The sequence below is a fragment of the Amblyomma americanum genome, chromosome 4 (assembly GCF_052857255.1).
Source record: "Amblyomma americanum isolate KBUSLIRL-KWMA chromosome 4, ASM5285725v1, whole genome shotgun sequence".
Taxonomy (NCBI): Eukaryota; Metazoa; Arthropoda; class Arachnida; order Ixodida; family Ixodidae; genus Amblyomma; species Amblyomma americanum.
Window position 1 is genome coordinate 6,491,482 of NC_135500.1, and position 23,527 is coordinate 6,515,008.

General features: G+C 47.0%; 1 protein-coding gene across 1 annotated transcript in view; it reads right to left on the reverse strand.

Annotated features, from left to right (window-relative positions):
- LOC144127731 (acetylcholinesterase-1-like) overlaps positions 1-23,527 on the reverse strand; it is a 497,666-nt gene that overhangs the window by 146,086 nt on the left and 328,053 nt on the right. The window contains exon 6 of the mRNA XM_077660632.1: positions 18,123-18,305. Within this exon, the coding sequence (XP_077516758.1) occupies positions 18,123-18,305 (183 nt within the window). The remainder of the gene's footprint in view (positions 1-18,122; positions 18,306-23,527) is intronic.

Below are 23,527 nucleotides of genomic sequence, written 5' to 3' on the forward strand. Positions count from 1 at the left end.
GAGCGTACTGGATATTTTCCGTGAAGTGGCACTAGGGCAGAAGTTCACGTATGAGCTTTCCCTTGATGAATGTTTGCAGTCACTGGATGTGTGCATTTTCCTCTCTAAGCATGATGTATGCTTGATGTATCAGCCCAGAACCAAAAAATATGTTTTACCTTATCATTCGGCCCACTCAAAATTAGTGAAAAGAGGCATAGTGCGAAACGGCATGCGTGGTGCCCTGACGAAGTCTTGCCCCCACAAGGTTCTCGACAGCCTTGAAAAGCAAGTGACCAGGCTGGGTAAGTCCGGATACCCGGATGAACTGATTGCATCTGTTGACGAAGGGCTCTTAATTGAGGCAATAAAGGGTGACCGTTCTACCGGCGTTGCTACTTCTGAGCCCAACAAGATGCGGGCAGCCATACCGTATATGCACGGGTTGTCACACCGGCTCAAGAAGGTGGTGACGAAAAATGGTGTCTCGGTGGTGTTGATGGCGCCCAATAAACTGGGCAGGTTGTGCCGTATTGCGAACGGTGACCGCGGAAACAGCAGTGCCTCCACCCAGAAACACCGAAATAGACCCGTCAAGTGCCAAAAGAACGTCGTTTATAATATCCCCTTGCCCCGCGGCAAACGATATTTGGGGCAAACCGGGCGCTGACTGATTGAGCGGTTGCAGGAGCATCAGCAGAAAGTTTCAGCAGTTACCATAGAAGGCCATCTGGCCGAGCATTGTAAACTGTGCCCATACAAGCCAGACTGTGGCTGTAAGAAGGCTGAAAACAAAAGATGGAAGGGAGATCCTTGAAGCCTTCCACATTGCTAAGGCATGGGAAGGCTGCGTAAGCAAAAAGTAAATATGTTTCACGGTTCAGTGTGTGACTGATAGGTTTGTTCACACTACCTTGAGTACATGTGTCTCCAGTGTTTAGTATTGCATTTAATTTTACTATGTTTGACAATTTCGTGTTTAGGGCTTTGTTTGATGTGTTTTTTCGGGCCATGTGTGATCAGTTGTTATGACCACGTTTATTCGTGTTTAGTGTACCGTCCAATTTTTTCTAAGTTTATATTGTCGTGTGTAGGCCTCTTTAGAGGTCCCGTTATGTTTACATTTTTCATTCTCTCCACCCTTTGGTGTGGTCATCAACATTAGGTAGGCCCTGGTGTTCCTTCCTTTATCTGAACATTGGTGCTGTTGGCATGTGTTGTCGGTCTTGCTGCAAGTCTCTCGTGCTGGTTTCAGCCTCCTGATAAAATTTCGTCCGATACAGACAACACACCCTTTTTTATGTTTAACTTTTAGATCCTCCTCGTTTTTCGTTTGTATTTCGCGCCGCATTAAACACCCTATCGAGTTAGATTTCACCTATCTTGTATTGCTGGATGTCTTCTGGGTGCTCCCGAGTGCATGCGCCTTGTTCATTTTGTTCCTTCAAGCTTCATTTTCTTCTTCGTAATTTGACGCGGTGGCAACTGATAGGTGGCACTGGCGGCGCAGAAGGAAAGTGTATAAATACCGTGTTTAGAGTAAAAGATCCAGTTGCAAGTCTAGCGTGTGTCCGGTCGCTTACTCTTACTTTGGTCCCTGTCTGTGTTTCCACTAGTCAATATGTTTCACTTTATCCTTTATGCTGACGATACTAGTGTATTTTTTCTGCACATAATTTAGGTTCCTTAATTCCTCGTGTAAATTTCTGCCTTAGAAATCTATCTCACTGGCTTGTTGCAAATGAACTTTCGTTCAATGTTGGCAAAACTAAGTACATTCTTTTAGCTCTGTTAACAGACCAGTGTATTATAATGAAGTGACATTTCAATCGCGACCGCTAGAACGAGTTTCAGATAAATCTTAGGCATCTGGTTTCACGAAAAAATTCGCTGGTCTTGTCATGTTCGCTTTATTAAAGGCAATGTTGCACAATGCATTGGTGTGCTTAACAGGTTACATCTGCTGTTACCCTTTATTTACGACGTGAGCTCTACTTCAATACCGTTCACTCGCGTCTTCATTACTGTTTGCTTGTATGGGGCGCTAGTGATAGGTCAAATATGGAAAGCCCATATTTATTACAGAAGAAAGGTGTCCGCTTCATTGAAAACTTACCGCTACGCGGCCGAACATCGTTGTATTTTATGAAAAACAGAATCTTGTATATTGAATCGTTCTATAAGTGGCGTTTGTCAGAGGCTGCCTTTCTAGATTTTAAAAGCGATACACAACTGTTCATATCGAAGTATACGAAGCATGACCCACAATACGAATTTAGGAACACTGATTTTATAAAATCTAAATGTAGGACTAACTATGCAAAGCAAGTATTCAGTTGGCTGGTTCCTAACCTGCTGAGCCTTCATCCTGATTTGTTGGGCATCATGGAAAACTTCTTCTCTGCATGCTTTCTGCATGCAGGCAAAAGGATATTTTCTTGACTGACTTGCCTCTAAACCCGACTATGTTTGTGGGAACTGCAGTGCCAGTATATTTACTGCTGTGTTTCAGGAGATCCCCTGGTAATCTTTCTGGTAATCTTTCCTTGTTTTGTCCAGGGAACACATTTGTGATTATTCTCATTACTTTGACTTGTAGCAAGGGTGTGCTTTTCAAATCTTTTTTTATTTGCTTTATGTGGAATCATATACAGTATTCCTGTACAATTTTGGTGTAATGTATTTTTGTGTGTTTTTTTGCTGTATGTGATATCTTACGATATTCTTCCAGAATTTTGTTGAAATGCCTTTCATGTCCACACTGTGCTGTATGAATGCAGGGTGTTTAGGGCCAGGTCAGGTAACTTCATGTGTCACCTTTTGCCCTCTTCACCTAGACAATTGTATTTTTTTCTGAATTTCAATAATTTTGCAATTTCAAACTTCAAATGCGCGTGCGTGCCTGTGTGTGTGTGTGTGTGTGTGTGTGTGTGTGTGTGTGTGTGTGTGTGTGTGTGTGTGTGTGTGTGTGTGTGTGTGTGTGTGTGTGTGTGTGTGTGTGTGTGTGTGTGTGTGTGTGTGTGTGTGTGTGTGTGTGTGTGTGTGTGTGTGTGTGTGTGTGTGTGTGTGTGTGTGTGTGTGTGTGTGTGTGTGTGTGTGTGTGTGTGTGTGTGTGTGTGTGTGTGTGTGTGTGTGTGTGTGTGTGTGTGTGTGTGTGTGTGTGTGTGTGTGTGTGTGTGTGTGTGTGTGTGTGTGTGTGTGTGTGTGTGTGTGTGTGTGTGTGTGTGTGTGTGTGTGTGTGTGTGTGTGTGTGTGTGTGTGTGTGTGTGTGTGTGTGTGTGTGTGTGTGTGTGTGTGTGTGTGTGTGTGTGTGTGTGTGTGTGTGTGTGTGTGTGTGTGTGTGTGTGTGTGTGTGTGTGTGTGTGTGTGTGTGTGTGTGTGTGTGTGTGTGTGTGTGTGTGTGTGTGTGTGTGTGTGTGTGTGTGTGTGTGTGTGTGTGTGTGTGTGTGTGTGTGTGTGTGTGTGTGTGTGTGTGTGTGTGTGTGTGTGTGTGTGTGTGTGTGTGTGTGTGTGTGTGTGTGTGTGTGTGTGTGTGTGTGTGTGTGTGTGTGTGTGTGTGTGTGTGTGTGTGTGTGTGTGTGTGTGTGTGTGTGTGTGTGTGTGTGTGTGTGTGTGTGTGTGTGTGTGTGTGTGTGTGTGTGTGTGTGTGTGTGTGTGTGTGTGTGTGTGTGTGTGTGTGTGTGTGTGTGTGTGTGTGTGTGTGTGTGTGTGTGTGTGTGTGTGTGTGTGTGTGTGTGTGTGTGTGTGTGTGTGTGTGTGTGTGTGTGTGTGTGTGTGTGTGTGTGTGTTCAGTCCACATTTACAATGCACTTCAGCTGCCGAATTTTTCTTTCCTTGGTTTTGTTTTTCACCTTTGTTAGTATTAATGGAGAAGGTGACGCATTCATCAGCGAGCACGGCTAATTTTTGTTGAAATGGGGCAGAAATATGAGAGTGCAATTCATTCAGGATTTCAGTTACATTACAATGTACTGCCACCGACAAACGTTGGGCGACTCAAGAAAAGAGCTGTTAATCGAATGGACAAGTAGACGAGCAGCGCGCACCCGACCGGAAGCGTCGTCTTCCTCACTCCGTCAAGAGCCAGGTGATGCCGCTCGGCCGCATCGCGGCGCCCGCAAAATGTGAGCGGAGTGGCACTGCCACCCTCCTTTCAAGGGGCATCGCCTCGATGCCACCAGCCAGGGGGGAAATATTATGGAGGCGCCAAAAGTGCAAAGGCGCGTCAGGAGTCGACACTGAATGTGAACCCCGACAGGGGCTAACGGGCGTAATACGGTTTCATGCGCGACACGTGGACGACTTCAGATCTGGGCGGTCGAGAAGAGCAGACAACGCCTCGCGGGAACACTTCACAGTTCACCTCGCTGAGTTGGCGCAGCACCTCGTAGGAGAACTGAGGATTGGGCGAGTTGGTTGTGATCCATCGCATTAAGAACCAGCGCTAAAAACACACACAGAGGACGAGGCGAGACACACGAAGCGCCTTCGTGTGTCTCGTCTCGTCCTCTGTGTGTGTTTTTAGCGCTGGTTCTTAATGCGATGAACCTCGTAGGGGCCGAAGTAGCGGCGCAGAAGCTTTTCAGAGCGCCCGCGCAAACGAATTGGGCTCCATACCCAGACGTGCTCACCGGGTTTGTAAATCACCTCCCTGTTGCGGAAGTTATAGCGCCGGGCGTCGGTTTTCTGCTGATGTCAAATCAGGGGTCTAGCAAGATGGCGAGCGGCTTTGGCGTCACGAACGAATTGGTCCGCGCCCGTGACGGAAGTGGGTGAGTGAGTGGGTGGATGGATGGTTGTTGTTGTTGTTGTTGTTGTTGTTGTTGATGATGATGATGATGATGATGATGATGATGATGATGATGATGATGATGATGATGATGATGATGGGTGGGTGGGTGGGTGGGTGGGTGGGTGGGTAGATGGGTGGGTGGGTGGGAGGATGGATGGATGGATGGATGGGTTCCTAGTTCTTTTCCGCCAGTGTGAGTCAACGCTCTTTCTGTATAGGTATTTAAATACCCTAGCTGCCCACCTGTTACCGTCAAATTTCTTCAGAGGTGTTCCTCGTATAGTATTTTACTCTTAGCTTCCCCTGCTTCGAACGATGCCAAGCCCATATCCCCCTGCACTACCTCGTTTGTGGTTTTCCCGTGGAAACCTAGCGCTAATCTTCCAACAGCTCCCTGATTTACATCTGATCTCGACTGACCTTCTGCCCTTTAGCACGGAACCGCATTCCCGAAAGTAAGCCCCGGCACCATTATTCCTTTCCAAATACCTCTCAGTACTTCACACCTGTTGTACACCCCCCCCCCTCCCCCACCCCAAATGCCCTAATATTTCATTATCCCGGCATCTCTTAGACCTTTTGCAATCAGAGACTGTTCGTGCTTTTCCGTGTCACTGCCCTTCGTTTACCCATACCCCGATATATTTGTATTCCGCCACTTGGGGTATTTCATGGCCTTGTATTGTAAGCTCCTGATCAGATGTATCCTTGAAAATCATCAGAACTCACTTAGCTGAGCTTAAACTGAAACCCAGACTGTCTCCTTCGTCTGCACAGTAATTAACCAGTTGGCAACTTTTCCTAGCTATCTGCTAATAGTACAACATCGTCCGCATGCATTAAACCGGGCAGTCGTTTCTCAACAACCTTTCCGCCTAATATTTACGACAGATTATAATCTAGATTGCTTCCTTGTAGGCTTCTTTCCATAATTATCATAAATAGCATGAACAGCAGCGTATATAGAGGACAACCTTGCCTTAATCATTTGCGTATCTCGACATTTTCGTACTCTTAATTACTTCCCATGTTATTTGAAGTATATTTTCCCGCTATATTTCCTGTAGAAAAACCTTTACCTTATGACCGGTACGTTCATCTTTCAATATGTTCCACAGCAGTTCCTAGCTCACTTTGTCGTATGCACCACTTATTTACAGGAAGAATAAACAGAAATCTGTTTCTCGCCTTAGCTATTTCCATGCACTGGGTAAGCACTAACAGGCTATCACCTAAGCGCCTACCACTTCTGAACCGACTATTCTATTACCTTCTACCATGACTGCATTTTTAGTTTCACCACCTGCATCGCCAGCCTGTATATATCTGATGTTATCGTAATCGGTCGGAAGGATTTTATGTTCGTCTTATCGCCTTTCCCTTTATAAATCAAATTCAAGAGGGAGCACAATCCGGGTGCAGCATAGCGTCCAGCATGATAAGTGCCTCACGGCGATACACCAAACGCAGCTGAGTGAAGCGGGTCGTTTCTCGAAGGGCGGTGTTATACGCAAACGTGATGTAAGGGAGTATGTGGTCCCAGTTGCGATGGTCAGCGTCGACATACATAAACACCATATCTTCGATGGTCTTGTTCAGCCTCTGAGTCAGTCTATTTGTTTGAGGATGGCAAGCCGTCGTTTTTCTATGACTGTTGCCCCTGAGACACAGGACCTCATGTGTAAGAGGCGACGTAAACGCGGTTCCCCGGTCAATTAATACGACCGGGGGGTGCCGTGGCGAAGCACATTATGGTGAACAAAGAACTTTGCAATCTCAGGAGCGCTGCCACGGGGAGGAGCCTTGGTCTCACAGCAGCGGCTTAGGTAGTCAGTGGCAACAACAATACAGAGGTTACCCATGGAAGGCACCGGGAATGGGCCTAGTTAGTCCATGCGTACATGCTGATATGGGATTTGTGGTGGATCAATTGGCTTCAGAAGGCCGGCCGGTTTTGTCGTAAGAGGACCTTGGTGTGGGCTAGTTGATTCATACTGCTACGACACAGACTGACAAAGCGCAACGGAACTAGGACGAGTAGAAGAAACATGAAACACAGGACAGGCGCTACTACCTAGTTCCGTTGCGCTTTGTCAGTCTGTGTCGTAGCGGTTTTGTCCAAGGTACTTTTCATTCTTAAACTCACGACATGTTTAGACGTAGCGTTGGACAACCTCAGCTAGCCGAGGCAAGTATTACTTGTAGCGGAGGCGCCCCAATGTTCTGGAAAAACCTAGGTGACCAGAAGAAAGACCGTCGTGGCATGCAGTGAGACTTCCTGACGAAGCGCGGATGGGAAAACGACGAGAGTCTGCGCGAGAAGAGCGGGGGTGGAGACGGAGCGGTTCCTTCGAGGTACTCGATGAGTGGAAGCAGTTCACAGTCGGCCCTCTGGTGTTGGGTAAGGTGGATGTGGTGACAGCGCCGAGGAAAGCAGAATCGTCTTCAGACTCATTCGGTGGGCACGGAAGAGGACCTCGGGAGACACAGTCAGCATCGCTATGTTTCTGACCTGGCTTATACACAATGGTGACGTCAAACTCTTGCTACCGAAGGTTCTAGCGAGCAAGCCGCCCTGATATATATTTCAGGTTCGCAAGGTAACAGTCGTGCCTCGCGAACCTCTGTCGCGTGCCTCAGAATTGGCCAGAGGATGATGCGCTACTGGGAGAAGCACCCCGTATTGGAGACGGCGACCTACACTGACGTCATGGCGGTGTCGAGGGCAGCACGTGATCGGCCATGTACTGTTCATTGTCCCGCGGTCCCTCGCCATAGCGCGGTTGAGATGCCCCCGGTGGAAACTTTCTTACACCCATCTTCCGGTATGGGCAGTTGCGGAGACACATGACCTGGCTCCCTGCAGTGGTAGCATAGCTGCCCGTTGTTTGGTGCGCGCCACACGTCCGCTTTTCGTGCCACAGGGCGCGGGTCACGCAGCTCGACAAGGGTAGCGTACTCCTGTGTAGGTTCGGCAGCAGGACGGAATGAATGCGGCACCGGCGCTGGCCTCCTCATGGCTTCGCTGTAGCTCATGATGTACTTTTCCGGCTGTGCTCAAGAGAGGGCTTCGCTCTAACTTAAGATGTACGGTCCTGGCTGTGGTGACCGTAGGGCTTCGCTGTAGCTCAGGATGTACGGCTCCGGTGCCATAACGATGGTTTTCTCAAAAAGCAGCGCACGTGATTCGGAACTGCACGGGAGGGGGGGGGGGGGGGCGGAAATAAGCGTCCTGGTGTTTTTCTTACGCGATTAGAAAATGAAGAATAACGCTGACAAGTACAGCTATGAATCAAATCATTTCCTTTTATTGCTTTCATTACTGATTTTATAAAAGGACATTCAATGGCGGAAATTACAAATGAAATAATTTTCATGCCTCTGGTATGTTTGTTAGAGCGAAGCGTTAAAATGTTGATTTCGTTCAGAGCGGCCATTCGTTAACGGAATGACACAGAACCCATCATGCCGTCAGCCTTTGCCGACTTACTGGTTTTCCAAAACGGTATTCCCAATCACCCAATCACCGGAGCCGTACATCATGAGCTACAGCGAAGCCCTACGGTCACCGCAGCCGGAACCGTACATCATAAGTTAGAGCGAAGCCCTACCTTGAGCACAGCCGGAACAGTACATCATGAGCTACAGCGAAGCCATGAGGAGACCTGCGCCGGTGCCGCATTCCATAGTACCAGTTTTCTCTAAGGGCTTTGAGAAGGCGATCAAAATACGCATTGATAACTTTTCCCAGAAACACCAACTCATAACCAGATACCAATTTGGCTTTAGAAAGAACAGTACAACAGAAATAGCGTTGTTGGCGCAAAAAGAAATGATATTAAAGAAGTTTGAAGATAAATTATTAGTTCTTGGACTATATCTAGATTTTAGTAAGGCCTTCGACTGCGTGAATCACACAATTTTGCTGGATAAACTTGAAAGATATGGATTTAGAGGAACTGCTCAAAAACTGATGCACTCATATCTTGAAGGCCGATTACAATTCACTGGCATAAGTAATCACAAATCGCGGCTCAGACGTATAGAATCAGGGGTTCCTCAAAGAAGTACCATTGGGCCCATTTTGTTTCTATACTACATAAACGACATCGTAAAACTAGAAGAATAATGCGAGTTCATTATTTACGCGGACGATTGTACCATTTTGTTCTCTGGGAATGACATGGCAGAAATTGAAAGTAAAGCACGGGCTTTTTGTTGCAATCTAAAAGATTGGTGCAAAAACAATTCATTGATTCTGAACGAATCGAAAACGAAATGCGTGCTATTTCGGGCTCGTGGCTCATCAAGTTGATGTTCCGAAGACCGCTGTTTTGGGACCGTATGTAGTAAAAATAGAAAAATGTGTTAAATCACTTGGGGTGATTTTTTCGGAACATATGTCATGGAATGATCATGTTAACTATCTTTCATCAAAATTATGCAGGGCTGTAGGAATGATAAACCGGTGCCGCCATTTCCTTCCAACTAAAGTAAAACGCGTGATTTATTATGCTTTATTCCATTCCAACCTGTGTTATGTGTTTTGGTGTGGGGCAACACCACTCTAACGAATTTGCAGAAAATTACCGTTCTCCAGAAACGAGCCCTGCGAGCAGTTGAAAACATGTCGTTCTCAGAACACACAGCACCATTTTTTCACAAGCACAAGATCATTAAGGCGCAAGACATGTACGTGCATAAATTACTCTGCTCATAAAAAAGGGCCAATGCAGGTACCTTAGATGTATTTTTTTTATTTAGCGCAACTAAAAAGACCTTTGATTAACTACTGCTTTCGTCATCAATCACCTTGGCTAGTTCCATCATCACGAACTAATTACGGTAAAATGATGACTCAACATACCTTACCAACAATATTAAATCACTGTTCGGATGCTTCACAAATGGACATTGAAAAACTATCCCTTAAACGTATTACCGAGCTGTTCATATAAATTTTGTATACTGCTACCACTACATATTGCACTAATGTAATATGCCTTGTTTGTTTGCTTTTTGCTGTTTTTTTTTGTTTTTCAGTTCCAGTATTTTCTGATGTATGCTTCTCTTTTTTTTCTCTCTCTCTTTCCGCTGTGTATTCTTTCACATAAGAGCATTGTTCGTCGCTGCTAATGGGTGATGGGTGACTGGAGCTTAGTCAAGCCGCAACAAAGCGGCTTTTTCTTCATTAACCTTTTTTTCGCTGTATTTTTTTCCATGCGAAAAATAAATTGATTGATTGATTGATTAATTGATTGATTGATTGATTGATTGATTGATTGATTGATTGATTGATTGATTGATTGATTGATTGATTGAAGTATGAAAGCACATGCGCCGACTACTAATTATTTTGATCTTCAGCAGCCAAGAGCATGTTTGCATGCGTGATGCCTGCCGTGGGCGATCGCGGTCAATGCACCTTTTTCCAGTAGCGTTCTGCGCATGCGCCAAGCCTCCTCGTCCGCCATTGTTAGGCGAAAATGGGGAGGAGATCAATATACGTGTTCTTCCACGAAATATGTTTCCGGTCTTTAGTGCGAGCACCTTCTGGGCCATTGCAGAAGCGAGGAGGCGCGGTGAGTTTCGGCAGCGCCCTTTAGTCACTGATCAAAAGGATCAATGCAGGGGGAGCGTGTGTCTACAGATGACTCGCGCCTACCTGCTCTGGTTAGGCGAAGCCAGCATAGCTCTTAACTATAGCCCTCAAAAGAACTCAGGCAGGCTGCTTTCGGAAGAGGGCCATCTTCGAGAGGGCAGGTGGTGCGGCCTGCATAGTTTGTGGTAAGGCGTCTTGCGCTGGTTTTAAGAGAGTAAAAAGAAGGTGTACAGTACGCGGAAACAGGCTATCAACGTCCACGTGGGTTACAAGAGAGCGCATCTTTAGTCAATGCGTCTTAAGGCAGCATAAATCTTGAAGACTACCGTTTTGGACCTTTTTTTCTTAGAGTATAGGAACGCTTGCAACATCAGCGAACAGTTCCAAATAAGCACTTCGTGACACCGTCACCGCGTAGGTTTTGTGTCGGTTTGAAGAGGCGCTCTATCAACTCCATTAGCGCAGATGCTTACAGAATTCAACTAGTTGACCTGCCACTCGTCGCTACTGCAGGCGGCGAAATTCGCTGTGGCTCTGAATAATAGGAATATCAACAATTGGCCAATACGATATGTCGCAGCATAGCTGCCACCACCTATGCCTCGCTTCCCAGTTCAATCAACGGACGGCCGTCTTGCATTTGCAGAAGCGCGGAGGAGGGCTTTGAGACGTCACGTAAAAAGCAGCCGATAGCTACAATCCGATCGTCGGCCGGATTCGCACGTCCGCACAACAGTGTAGGCTGAGCCAACTTCCCCTCAGTCGACGGGCCAGTCGGATGCCTATTGTCTTACCTCTGCGCTGCGCGTCCGCATGTTGCAGATCCCCACGAAAAAAAACGATCGTACGACGACCTTTCAGCCACAGGGGAATACATACTGAAGGAACTTGAACAGAACATGATAGTCATTGGTATATATGCTTCAGCGCTGTGGTTTCCACGGTCATGCAGCATAGCTTGCCAGGCCTACCTTATGCATTGCAAACAAGCAGCAACAATAAATGGCTTGCTATCAGACATGCACTCTGTGTGCTGTGACGTCCAGCCGGGGGGCATTTTAGGCCCTTGTGTTTATAGCATTTTCATTCCTGGCATAGCATGTGTGACTCCGTTCACTAAATTTAGAATTTAAACTCACGACCCTAGTACATTCGTGGTTAGAAAAATATATGTGATGTGAAAGCCGCCTCAGACAATGCGCTGAAACAAATTGAAAACTGGACTAATAAGAACGCCTTACAGATTAATACAGGGAAGACTAAAGTAGTTGTTTTCAGAGGAGAAAACGAGCAAGTTTGCCTCAATAAGAACGTATTTTTTAGTCTATCCTCTTAGAAAGTGCTGCTTCGGATTAGGTTTAGGTTTCTATTGGGATTAACGTCCCGAAGAGACTCAAGCTATGGAGGACGCTGTAGTACAGGGCTCCTGAAATTTCTACCATCTGGGGTTCTTTAACGTGCTCTGACAACGCGCAGTGCACGGGCCTCTAGAATTTCGCATCCATCGAAATTCCACCACTGCGGCCCAGATCGAAGCCGCGTTCTTCGGGTGAGCAGCCAAGCGCCATAACCACTGGGCCCCCGCGGCGGCTACCTTCGCTTAAACTTTCAGTTTTTTTTTAATAAACTGTCAGCTGTTAGTCAGTACCGGTCCTGTTGTCTTCTTCTTTCGTTGTCCCTTGTCTCTGCGCTGTTACTCCCAGCAGTATATACCAACTAGCTCAACTCCCCGTTTTATTAAACCATTAGGTGCAATATTTACCTACGAATTATATCTCTGGCGAGAAAGAACACGTTGACGAGCTGCATTGTTTGATCGCAGTGGCTGCAGTTGCTGACTGGTTGGTAATGCTTAAGCCAATCTTCAGCATCCTCATACGCAACCGCGAGAAAGCATGCTCGACTCACTCTAACATGGCCAGGAACTGGCCTGTTCCTGGCGTTCGAGGCCCGGTCTTGAACCTGTCTCGGATAGGCTAAAAGATCCGACGTGTCCATTTTCGCTCGCGTTATTGACTCCATCAGCAAGTTGTAATAAGCGGGATCATATTTGTTTATACCATCAACGGGAAAATGGGGACAGATATTGCACTGGCAGCGTCAGACCAGCTGGAAGGAAGGAAGGAAGGCCTCAGACGTTGCTGGCACATACCCACTACGGGGGAGTGGCCAAGACACAGGCGGTTAATTACTGGATACAGGAAAGTTTTGACGTTAAAAGCAGTGGCAATAGTATGTAGTCTGATAAATTGGAAGAGGTAAGAAAAGGGGTCCAGTTAACTTGGAGATCGAAGACGGGACAATTGCTTAATGTGCATAATAGTACACAATGCCTGTAATGTTGCAATGTCTTACTGACTGCGAGCGGGAAAAAGAAATTAGAATGGGAGTCGCTGCGTTTCTTGAAGAAAATTTTGCACAGCAGAGCGCACACTCCTGTCGCTTCGTCCAAGCAAAGAAGCGCCAATGGAAAGAACAACCGCGGAAGACACAGGCAAGCCCAGTTGATGAAATAGAATTTGCAAAAGACGCTTCCCCAAATGAGAAAAGCGGCGGCAGAACAGTAGGAAGTGATCTATTGTCTCAGGTTCGGCACAAAAAGGGCACAGTGGGGAAGCTGCCAGGCCAGATCTGTGAAGGTAGAAATTTAGAAGGGGAACCCGGCAACGCAAGCGCGTGAAAGAGACCTCTAGTCTGCGTGAGCGCCAGTCTTTGCTACTCCAAGGATGCAGAAGATGCTGATATTCGGGAGATGATGTAAGAGCCGAGGCAGCAAATTCCTGAAATGTTGTGTAGCTGCGAAACCTCACCGCAGCTGTATATGCACACTATGGTAGGATAGTAACAATTGGGCCGCTGAGAGAGGCTCTTGCTAAGGAATCTGCAACCTCATTTAAGTGAAAGCCCATGTGACCTGGTACCCAAAGCAACCTTACCGAATTTAGATGGAGCGAAATCAGGAACCTAAAGAGGCGTAATGGCCGAGAGTCAGTGGGTGAGGATAAGGAAGAGCAAATGGACAGAGAGTCTGTCATAACCACGACCTGGGAAACGGTAGATTCTAATTTTCGTAAGGCTAAGATTACTGCTAATAATTCAGCCAGAAAAATTGGAGTGAAGTCAGGAAGACGGAGAGAAAAAGACCAATCCAGTGAAGGTGAAAAAATTCCCACACCTGCCTTTTCGCGATTCTGCGAGGCGTCGGTAGCAATAAGAACATGAGAGGGAAAGGACCTTAGGTGGTCCTGCAATAGATCCTGAAGAAGCGGGAAGGGCTGCAGCTTTGCATTCGATGGGAAAATGTCATCGAATTTAATCTGGACAGATGAGGAGTTGCTATATATTTGGCGGACATCTGTGAAATGAATGTTTATGCAATCAAGGAGGGACAGCACGTAACATATCTGCGGGGTATGAAATCGAGACCAGGCAGCACTAAAAAAGGCAGAAGGTTGACTGAGAAATATTATACTGGAAGCGTGAAGAGGTGAGTCACACAATTTTAAAAATGTTTGAACTGTTAAAAGGCGAAACCTAGCTGATAACGAAGGCATTCGAGCCTCTAGGTGCAGAACAGCATTGGCGACATATTTTGGAAGCCCCAGACAAAGGCGCAACGCCTCACGCTCCAAAAGCACAAGAGGGCGAAGTTTATAGGCAGGAGCTCCTGAGAATAAAACACACCCGAACTCCAAAATTGGGCGGACGTACATTTTATAAATCATCAGAAGCGTATGCCTTCTCATGCCTGACCTAGCACTACAAAGCCTGCGCAGGATGCCAATGGCCCGAACTCCTTTTGCAGAAACTTGCTCAATGTGTGGCCGCCAGGAGAGAGTAGAGTCGTATATTACACCGAGATACTTCACCGTCTGAACTTGAGGTATTATGTTATTTCTATAGACCAAGCAGATATTTATAGGAACCGAAACTGGAAATACTAACAATTCGCATTTCTTCACATTAAGGGACAGATGAATTCTTCCTAGCCAGTTGTCAAGAACTTTGAGGTAATTTTGCAGGGTTCGATAAAGAGTGTGAATGTCACCTGCTGATGCAAAAAATGCAATATCGTCGGCGTACAAATAAGTTTTCACATTTTGAATGCATGGAATTGAGCTTAGAAAAATGTTAAAAAAAACAGGTGAGAGAACTGATCCTTGCGGAACACCTCTTGTCTGTGGAAATCTCCTTGAGGAAACACCATTTTGGCAGAAGTAAAATTCTCTATTTTCCAAAAAACAGTGATACGGGCTACAAAATAGCTTGGGAAGTTGAGTTCCTGTAATCTTAGTAATAGAGTCGAGTGCTCCACGCTGTCGTATGCTTTACTGACATCCAAAGTGACAAGCTCAGCAAACTTTTTTCAATTGCGAGCTAATTTAATACGACTCTCAAGGTCAGTATGAGCACACAAAATTGAACAACCCGGCCTGAAATCAATTTGACATGGATTCAATACAGCATTTTCTGAAATGAATGACATGACACGGCTGAGAAGTACCCTTTCCACCAATTTCACTAGGTTCGATGTTAACCAAATAGGGCGTATATTGTCTAAAGTTAAGCCCTCCCCTTGCTTTTTAAGCAATGGAACTATTTCAGCAAGACGCCACTCATGCGGTATCCAAGGACCTTTAATAGAATGGTTAATTAGAGCCAACAGGTCTGCAGGAGATTCATTGAACAAAATTTTGATCATAGATGAAGTGACCTTATCGAGGCCAGGAGCCGCGGGGATAAGCGAAGAACAATTTGCGACAGCTCAGGCATAGAGACCTCAGTGAAATCACTTGAGGTGCATGTGAATATAGTAGGAGAAGGTAAAGCAGATGTAAAGCGAAGCTCTAGGCCACGCGCAATATCCTCTAAGGCCTTTGCAATGTCAGCAGGGGACTGAACGAGGGATTTAATGTTGGCAGCCGGAGGAATCACCTTGTTGCGCCTCATGAAATTAAACAAAGCTCGTTTACTTCCTGATTGGGAAAGGAAATCATAATGATTTGTATTATACTCTTCCTTTACACGGGCGACAGTGCGCTTAAATGTTGCTGCAACATACTTATAATACAGCCAATTTTTTGGCAATTGATTGATGAGAAGTTTCTTCCAAGCTGCTTTCCGTCGTCTATATGCACGCGTGCACTCAGCATTCCACCAATTGTTCGCGATTGCACCCTTTGTTCTCTTAACCGAAAATTCAGACTTTTGCCTTGCATGGTCCAGTACTGAACATAGATGTGCAGCCTTGCTTTCTGCACTTCTCTGAGCGCGAGTGTCTGAAGTGATTTGGAGCGCTGATTTTAGCGTGTCTTTAAAGCAATTGTAATTTATTAACGTGCGCTGATGTCGCTCAGGAAGAGTTAATTCACACGCAAACTTGAAACTAATCGGTAGATGATCACTGTTTGTTGCACAGTCAACAGGCGCCCAAGACATAACAGAGACTCCTGGGGAGGAAAAAGTTAAATCCAAGGCAGAGCGGCATTGACTGCGAACAAACGTAATAAAGCCGGAATTGTTGCAGATCAAGTTTTTGCCAGAAGCCCAATCAAATAGTCTAGAACCAAAGCTGTCTGTTTTAAGCCCCCAAGTCACATGGTGCGAATTGAAGTCGCCAAGTAATAGAACCTTAGATCGGCTACTAGACATGAGTGAGTCAAGGGGTCGAGTGTCACGCACACCAGACGGGAAATATGCATTAGCTACCGTAAAGGGCTGTTGACCTGGGACACTGAGGTCAACCGCAAGGATTTCACATTCATTGTCCGCATATTGAAAAGAAATGCATGCCCTGTGGCAAAACTTTGTAGATATGAGCACTAACAACCCTCCCCCTCGTGATGACCGGTCAAGCCGGAACGGATGGTAATCCTTGAGATGATAATTGAAATTTGAAGTTAGCCATGTTTCCTGTAAACCAACTAAATCTGGTAGAAGCTGATTGCATAGGCAATTTAAATTTATTGAAGCTGAGAATATAGATCGACAATTCCATTGGAGTACACTTAAGAACCCTATCTTGGCGGAAGTGCCGCAGCCGCGACTGCCTTTTCTAGAATCCTGGTCTTAGCGTTTTGACTTGCGTTACTTTTCTTTGTCTTTGACTGGGGGCAAGATGGACCTGCAATATTCAGAGGAGACCCACTTCGTTTCTGGGCGCGGAGATCAAACTCCATATCCACACAATCTATAGAGGATGCGTCCATAACGCTATTCGAAGGAGAGGCCTGAGAGGTCTTTTGTTGCTCACATTGTTTTTGGCCCTGTGGAGCGGAGTCGATTACTACAGAAAGAGGGGTAGCTTCCGAAGCCAAAGAAGACAAGAGCGGAGCGGTGGACGCCTGCAGAAGATTGGTCATCTGAGCAGCTAGGACCTGCGAAATGCACGCGGACACTGTTTCCATAATGCGATCCATTGAATTTGCCACAGCTTTCTCAACTGCCGCTGTAATAGCCTGGGACCAACTAGAATCCTTTATGGGTGGGCATTTGGCGGCCACACTAGAGTAGGCTGAGGCTCTCCTTGACTGCGGCAAAAGCCTCTCTCCGCGTGCATCTGCGCTTGTCTATAAGCTCGAGCACCTGAACTTCTTGTGCTCGTGCAGGACAGCCAGGCGAATCAGCAGGGTGAGCACCGCTACACAAACAACATTTCTCTTGCTGTTCAGGACATTCCTTTCTGCAATGGCGTTGCCCACAGGCACATCAGCGTAAGGCCGATTTGCAGGCTTTGCCGCTGTGGCCAAATCGCAGCAGTTTTGACACTGAAGGGGCCGAGAGTTAAAGGCATCTACTCGAAAAACCAATGGCCACACCTTAATCTCTGACGGGCAAAATATTCCTGCAAATGTGGCAATGACGGACTCCGTAGGAGTTTTACTCCGTCAACCATCCTGCTGCATCGATGGACAGCAATAAGTCCCGCAGGCGAGAGGTTCTCAAGCGTTTCCGCAGGGCTCAATCGAGAGTCGACCCCTCGGACCAAGCCCTTGAATCATGCTACATGAGGCGGAATGAATGCGCTCACCGGGTGGCTGGCGAAGGTCGTACACTTTAGAAGATCTTCAATACAGTCTTTATCCGGCGACCGGTACAAAATACCACCCCTGCCGAACTGCCGGACATCGGTAATGTGCATAAAGTGCTTCGATGTGGACTGAAGGGCCGCCTGCACTGCCTCCGGGTTGTTCAGTCGGATAGCGCCTCCATCAAAAGGCACTAATGCGTCTGGAATGCTTGAAACACCGCTGCGGAAAAAGAGATCAATTGGGAGCTGGTCTTTAGGAAGAGATGCCGACCAAGGGGAAAACCCCTGGCCAGGAGAAGTAGTCATTAAGCTCTCGTCCCGCACCCAATCACCCCAGAACAGGAGCAAACAGGCACAGACAAAAAGAAGAAATTTAGCAAGCTAACGCAACACCGCCAGGTACTTAGCCACTGCCCCGCAGCCTGGGTAGCTGGGAGCCACGTCAACAGAACAGCGACCAGCGAACAGCGAAGCCGTGTCACAGCCGACTCTATCAGCTGCAGATAAATCACAGCGCGTGTCTTCGTTCTCTTCTCTTCGAAGCACGCGTAGATTCAGCAGTATTACAAATTAGTTATAAAGCCACAATCCACGAGAACCCTAATGTGTTTTAAACCAGATGATGCTCAAGTAATCGAAAAAACAAGACGCACAGATGGTGGTTCAGTAGGTGCGAACCAATGCACTGAATGTGGCCTTCATAACAGCGACCCACCCACCTGTCGGTAAAAGTCAATCATGGGTGGGATGCTGTCCGCGCTGGTGCCCACGCCGGACAGCACCTCGGGTAGGTAGGGCGTGCCTCGCGTATCGCTGGTGAGCAGGTACTGGCGCTGGATGATGTCCAGCAAGCGGCCGCGCTCGTGGTCCGCGTGCCCGATCAGCACCCGCAAGCCGCGAAGCTGCGCACAACGGCTCCAGAATGAGCACTCACTCCCTCGCTGTCCCGTGGAGCATGCCATCGGTCTTTTTGGTCCGCTACATGACATGTCATGGTTCAGGAATTAAACGCTAATCAGTGATAGCCTAGACAAAACCAGACGGACGCGCAGGGAATACATTGCAATGGCAAGGCAGCAGGCGAGCGAGGGAACGGACCGGATTCCAACAGAAAGCAAGCGTAGCAGATGGTTGGTTAGACTGCGGAGTCTGCGGGCATAAAGTGGCCGCAGCTGGCAGGACAGAAATAAGTGGAGGGATATGGGACAGGCCTTTGTCTGGTAGTAGGCGTAGTCAGGCGCATGATGACTGTAAAATGACATGCGCGAAAATAGCAACCTCAACGTGTCCATCGAATTCGCGTACTGCACGGCTAAGTGGGCTTCTTGCAAACGCTCTGTCACCGGTCCGTAATTACTGTTGCGCCCAAAGAACAGCCTAGCTGCCTTTCAGTTCTGCAATGGCTGACTTATATGGGCGGCAAAAAAAGACTCTCTTTTTCTTTGGATGCACTGGTGCCACTACACTGTGTGGAATGCTGCCGTGTTCAGCATTCATTACGGTTAGAAAATGCCGCTGCTCTTTTTCCGCAGGGGTGCCACCGCGTTGATAAAACACTCAAAGCTTTCTTAGCAGAGCAGAAAGGTAATGCTCGTCTCGGTGCGTACGGGGTCTGATACGTACCCGTTGCTGAAACATGCAATTCGTGCTTCCGGCTTGCGTACGTGTGCTGTCTTGGCTTCCGAAAGCACGTTTCGCAACCAATGACGACGCATCCCGTTGTTGACATCAATGAAATGGCTACAAAGAGCAACGAGGGAGAGGAAAGGAAATTGCCTGTTTTCAATGGTAGTGCACTCTTACGTGTAAATTCTTCCTTCATCTTTTCTTCTTTCATCATTAGCTTTGATTGGTCGGTATCGCCTAATTTTGCGATTATCCGCCATTGAATAAGCTTTTAGAACTGCGTTTGCAATAAATTTCCAAAATAAATTTTCAAAGTCTGCATATGGAGCATGCTATAAGGAGTTTTTCGCTTTCTGTACGCATGCAATCTTGTGGAAACAACGTTGTGGTCCGCAGACTGCGACATATTACTAGCATTAAAATACACACAAACGACATAGAGCAGAAACACACAGGACAGCGCTTGTTTGCGTTAGTCTTTCGTTTCGTGTCCCGTTCTTGTTGCGCTGTGAGCAAAAATGATGAACTAACACGATATTTGACTAACACGATCGCATGTTATCGCCGACACGTAAAGTACAAATAAACGGCAGTTGAAGTCTAACGTCTGTCCTGTGTGTTCCTGCTCTCTGTCGTTTGTGTGAATTTTAACGCTAGTAATATGTCGCAGCCTGTGGATCAAAAGCACCAACTTGCCCAACTTAATTCTTTAATCAACGTTGTAGTCCTGCTGGCCTTGCGGCGACAACACGGAGGCGCCCTGCTCGCCCCAATTGGTTCTCCGTAGTGAATAATGGCATTCGCTTCCACTTTGTGCCATCTCACCGATACGTTACGATGAATGTGATAACTTGCCGCTTGTTCTAGGTAGGAGCCGATTTTCAAACTTCCAAGCTCAACAGCATGCGATATAAGCTATCGTCATGGAAACTCATCTTGGAGAGCAAGGTGCACAGCTGTGTGTCAGCTTATGAATGATTTTTTTCTTTTCTATATTTTTTTTCGCACACTGCGTGGAGATTGCGGCCTGCAACGTCCACAGCCGCGGGGGCGTTTTTGTATTAATGCGATAGCGTGAAAGGTCCCGTTCGTAGGGAAATAAGGCGTCGTGACCAGAAAATCAGGATTTGCCGAGAGGGCCGTGATGCTCCATACACATGACCTTGCGCGAGTAATAGCACGCCGCAACGATCACTCATTAAAAGAGGGATGACGTCATTACACAATTTCACATCTGTCTACAGGGTGGTGAAGTTATTGACGTAATTGGTGTTTTTGTTCTCTCATTATTGTTACTTTTACTGACGCTTGTACTTTGCCCAATATGGTGTGTACTGTTTGTGTTTATGTCATGTTGAACTGTACATCGTCGGACCAAGTGGTTGGTACTAATTGGTTGAAAGGAGTAGCTGTAGCCGCTATGCAGCACCAACCTGTCCTTTACTGTTAATGTAAATAAAAAACAGCTCAGCAGTTGAGGTTTGCAGCGGCCCGCGCTTGGCGAACATGCGCTTAACCTTTTCGCATCCTGAACATATCGCTCTGTCGCAGGCAACCTGCGCTGATCGATATTTATTTTTAAGAGCACTGCCTCTTAATCATCACGTTTCGAGATTGCGTAGGGTGTGCTCCCACCCTGAGATCTCAACGTCATCTATGGCAGCAACTAGAAAACAGCACATCTCGCAGTGAGACTTGTAGTGTCATCTACAATAGCTTTGTAGAAGCAACCACCTGCCGCGTGCCAATGATGACGTCACTGTCCAATATGGCACATAGAGGTGGAACTATGTGAGTACGACGTCAGAAACGAAATAGCGGCATAGCTTCGGTTTCTCGAATCCAAGGTGGCCGCCATCAAAATTGGTTGGGCCCTCCCCTTTATTTATCCCCTTAGCCCCCCCCCCCCCCTCAATATGACGTCAGGAGACGAAATGCGGGCATAGTTTCGGTTTCTCGAATTCAAGATGGCGGACTATAAAACTTATGCCCACCACAGCGTTTCCCCCGTTCCACCCCGTTTCAAAGGGGACGTTTTTATGTTCCATCCATCCATCCATCCGTAATGAGTCGTCTTCCTCGGGAGCTCCTCTCAGATGCGCTCGTTTCGCCCATAAGCTCACTACCACAGTGTGTTTGAAGGACATGGATGATCCCAAACCATCGACATCTTACGCCACGGCCGAAGAAGATCTGGCAAAATAAGTCCAAGAGATCACACATGCTTGCATACTTCCGAGAACGCCTGGCGGCCGAAACCTGCCTTTCATCTCATTCATATCAATTCTTGTAAACCAAACAGCTAACGCTCGTTACATCAACGCCTTCCATACGGTGGCGGCCTTTTTTCAGCTTTCAGCAGAGAAATTTCAGCTGGTGGAGGTGGTACAAATATCCTGGCAAGATTAGCCTTACAGTGGCCTGTCGGCATTTGCTCCGCCTGAGTCACTGATTTGACTGATTGCGTCTGTTCCACTGTTCCACAAGGCCAGTGTCCTTCAAAATTTTCAGCGCCGCCTGGGCACATCAGGTTGCATACGCTCGTGCAAGGCGTATGCGAATAAGGAACTCGGCAGTCGCAGGATATTACTGAATATCTAGCCGGCTGTACGCAGCCCTTTGGCCTGTTGCATAAGCAAGAAACCAAGCTATCTACTAAAGCTGGCGAATATTTGGCGAGTGGTATGATATATTTTTTTTCACCTTTGCTTGGATTCAATTTTTGACAGCCTGTGAATCTCCCGTATGAGGCTGTTCACGCTTACAATATTCGAGCAATAATATATGACTTTCACTGCCTGGCATCATCACCATTGCGGCCACATCTTTCCCGGCGTTAAGCACACAGTTTGTCCAAATTCCTTTCCTCCCTACTCATTTTCTTCTCTTCCTATCCTCCAGATTCCGCCACACCACATCAAAATATCTGATTATACAGTGCCAAATTTATTTACAGCTATTTACAAATTCAGTAAGACACCTTTGCCTTCAAGGTACGGCTTCTCTGCACGGTGTACAGATACGTTCGCCTCGTCTTAACTGCCGGCCCCATCCTCCCGAGCGTTTTTTTCCCCTTGCCTCTCGGGACAGGTCCTTCTCATCAGCAGGCTGTGGCCGCTCTCAGCGGGATTTGGGAATTGCTGGAAACGCGCGGCTGTTGCTCTGAGTTCCCCCACTTTTCGCATGCGCTGGCTCCGCTCGGGATGGCTGTGGCCCCTACAGCCAGCGGAATTCCCTTCTTGCCGGCCGTCTGCCTCCTGACCTCCTCTCCAGTTTGACCGTGGTGCAGCAACGCAGCTTCCGCTGCTGGCAAGCATGCACCTACACACACGCGGTGGTCCCTTCTTCCGCGCTCCGGCACGACGCTACCGCGCGCACAACAGATGGTGAGTACACATTAAGGTTGCCTAAGGCGCTCGCGCTTCAACAAAACCATTCACAGGTTGCCCTAAAAACTAGAGTCCTTGAGCGCTTCCACTGTGGCCCTATGGATAGTCGAGGTTCCTGTTAAAGGCCTGCAGGCGCTGTTTGTCATGCCTGTACCGCTCTTTCGAATACCACACTTTTCCTGGTGTTGATAACCTTGATGAAGAATTTAACTATTGTCGTGAGGACCGTGCAAAACCCCCCTAATAAGCCTTCTATTTTCTATATCGCAGGTAGCTGTCACTGGAATCAATATTATACTAAAAAAACTTGAATGGGGTATAAAGAGAGGCACCTTGCGCAGCCTATTTTAGGGGCAGGATATGTTGGCGAAACCTTGGAGAAGATTTTTTATCACTGAAAATACGTAATACTCACGTTAGACAACGCAATTTTTTTTTTCAAAATATGCAAAGCTGCTTCAGTTGCGAAGGTTTTAGCCGAGGTTTCAATCTCCTCTATTTGCTAACCTCTAGACCTCTGGTGCCGCTTTAACAGCCGCCTCCCATTGCTAAGTGCATCACATTGCAATGTTTTTCTGTGGAAATATACCTCCGTTGCCAAGAGTAGGTATTCCGTATACATCTAAATCGACTCGAGAACTTGGGCAACATACCCTGCCCTTTAAAGGGAGTGCGCTAGAAGAGAGCTTATTCCCTTTTTGCTCCCATATAGGCTTATTCATGTTTAGGGTGTAGGCACTAAAGGCTGTTAGCTGCATATATCTGCAAACTCAGGAGAACATCGTCCGGAACTAAAAAAAAAACACATGAATGCAAACCATTCGAAACATATCGACTTTACCCACCACAATAGTAGTGAGCAAAAACGAAACTTTATCCACACTTTCAGTCCTTTGCCGGCAGAAATGGAGCACCTTCTTTGCCCCATGATGTAAACCACCAGGCCAACGCCGCAGCCTTTCGCGATGTGCGTTAAAGCTCGTTTCGTGTTGTAACTCGTCCTGTTTGCCATTAATCAGTCATTGCTTCCGCATCCGTTACAAATCAGCTACCTTGACCGCGCAATTGAGCCGGTCGAGCTGCCTCTTAGAATAGATGTCGCCAACGAT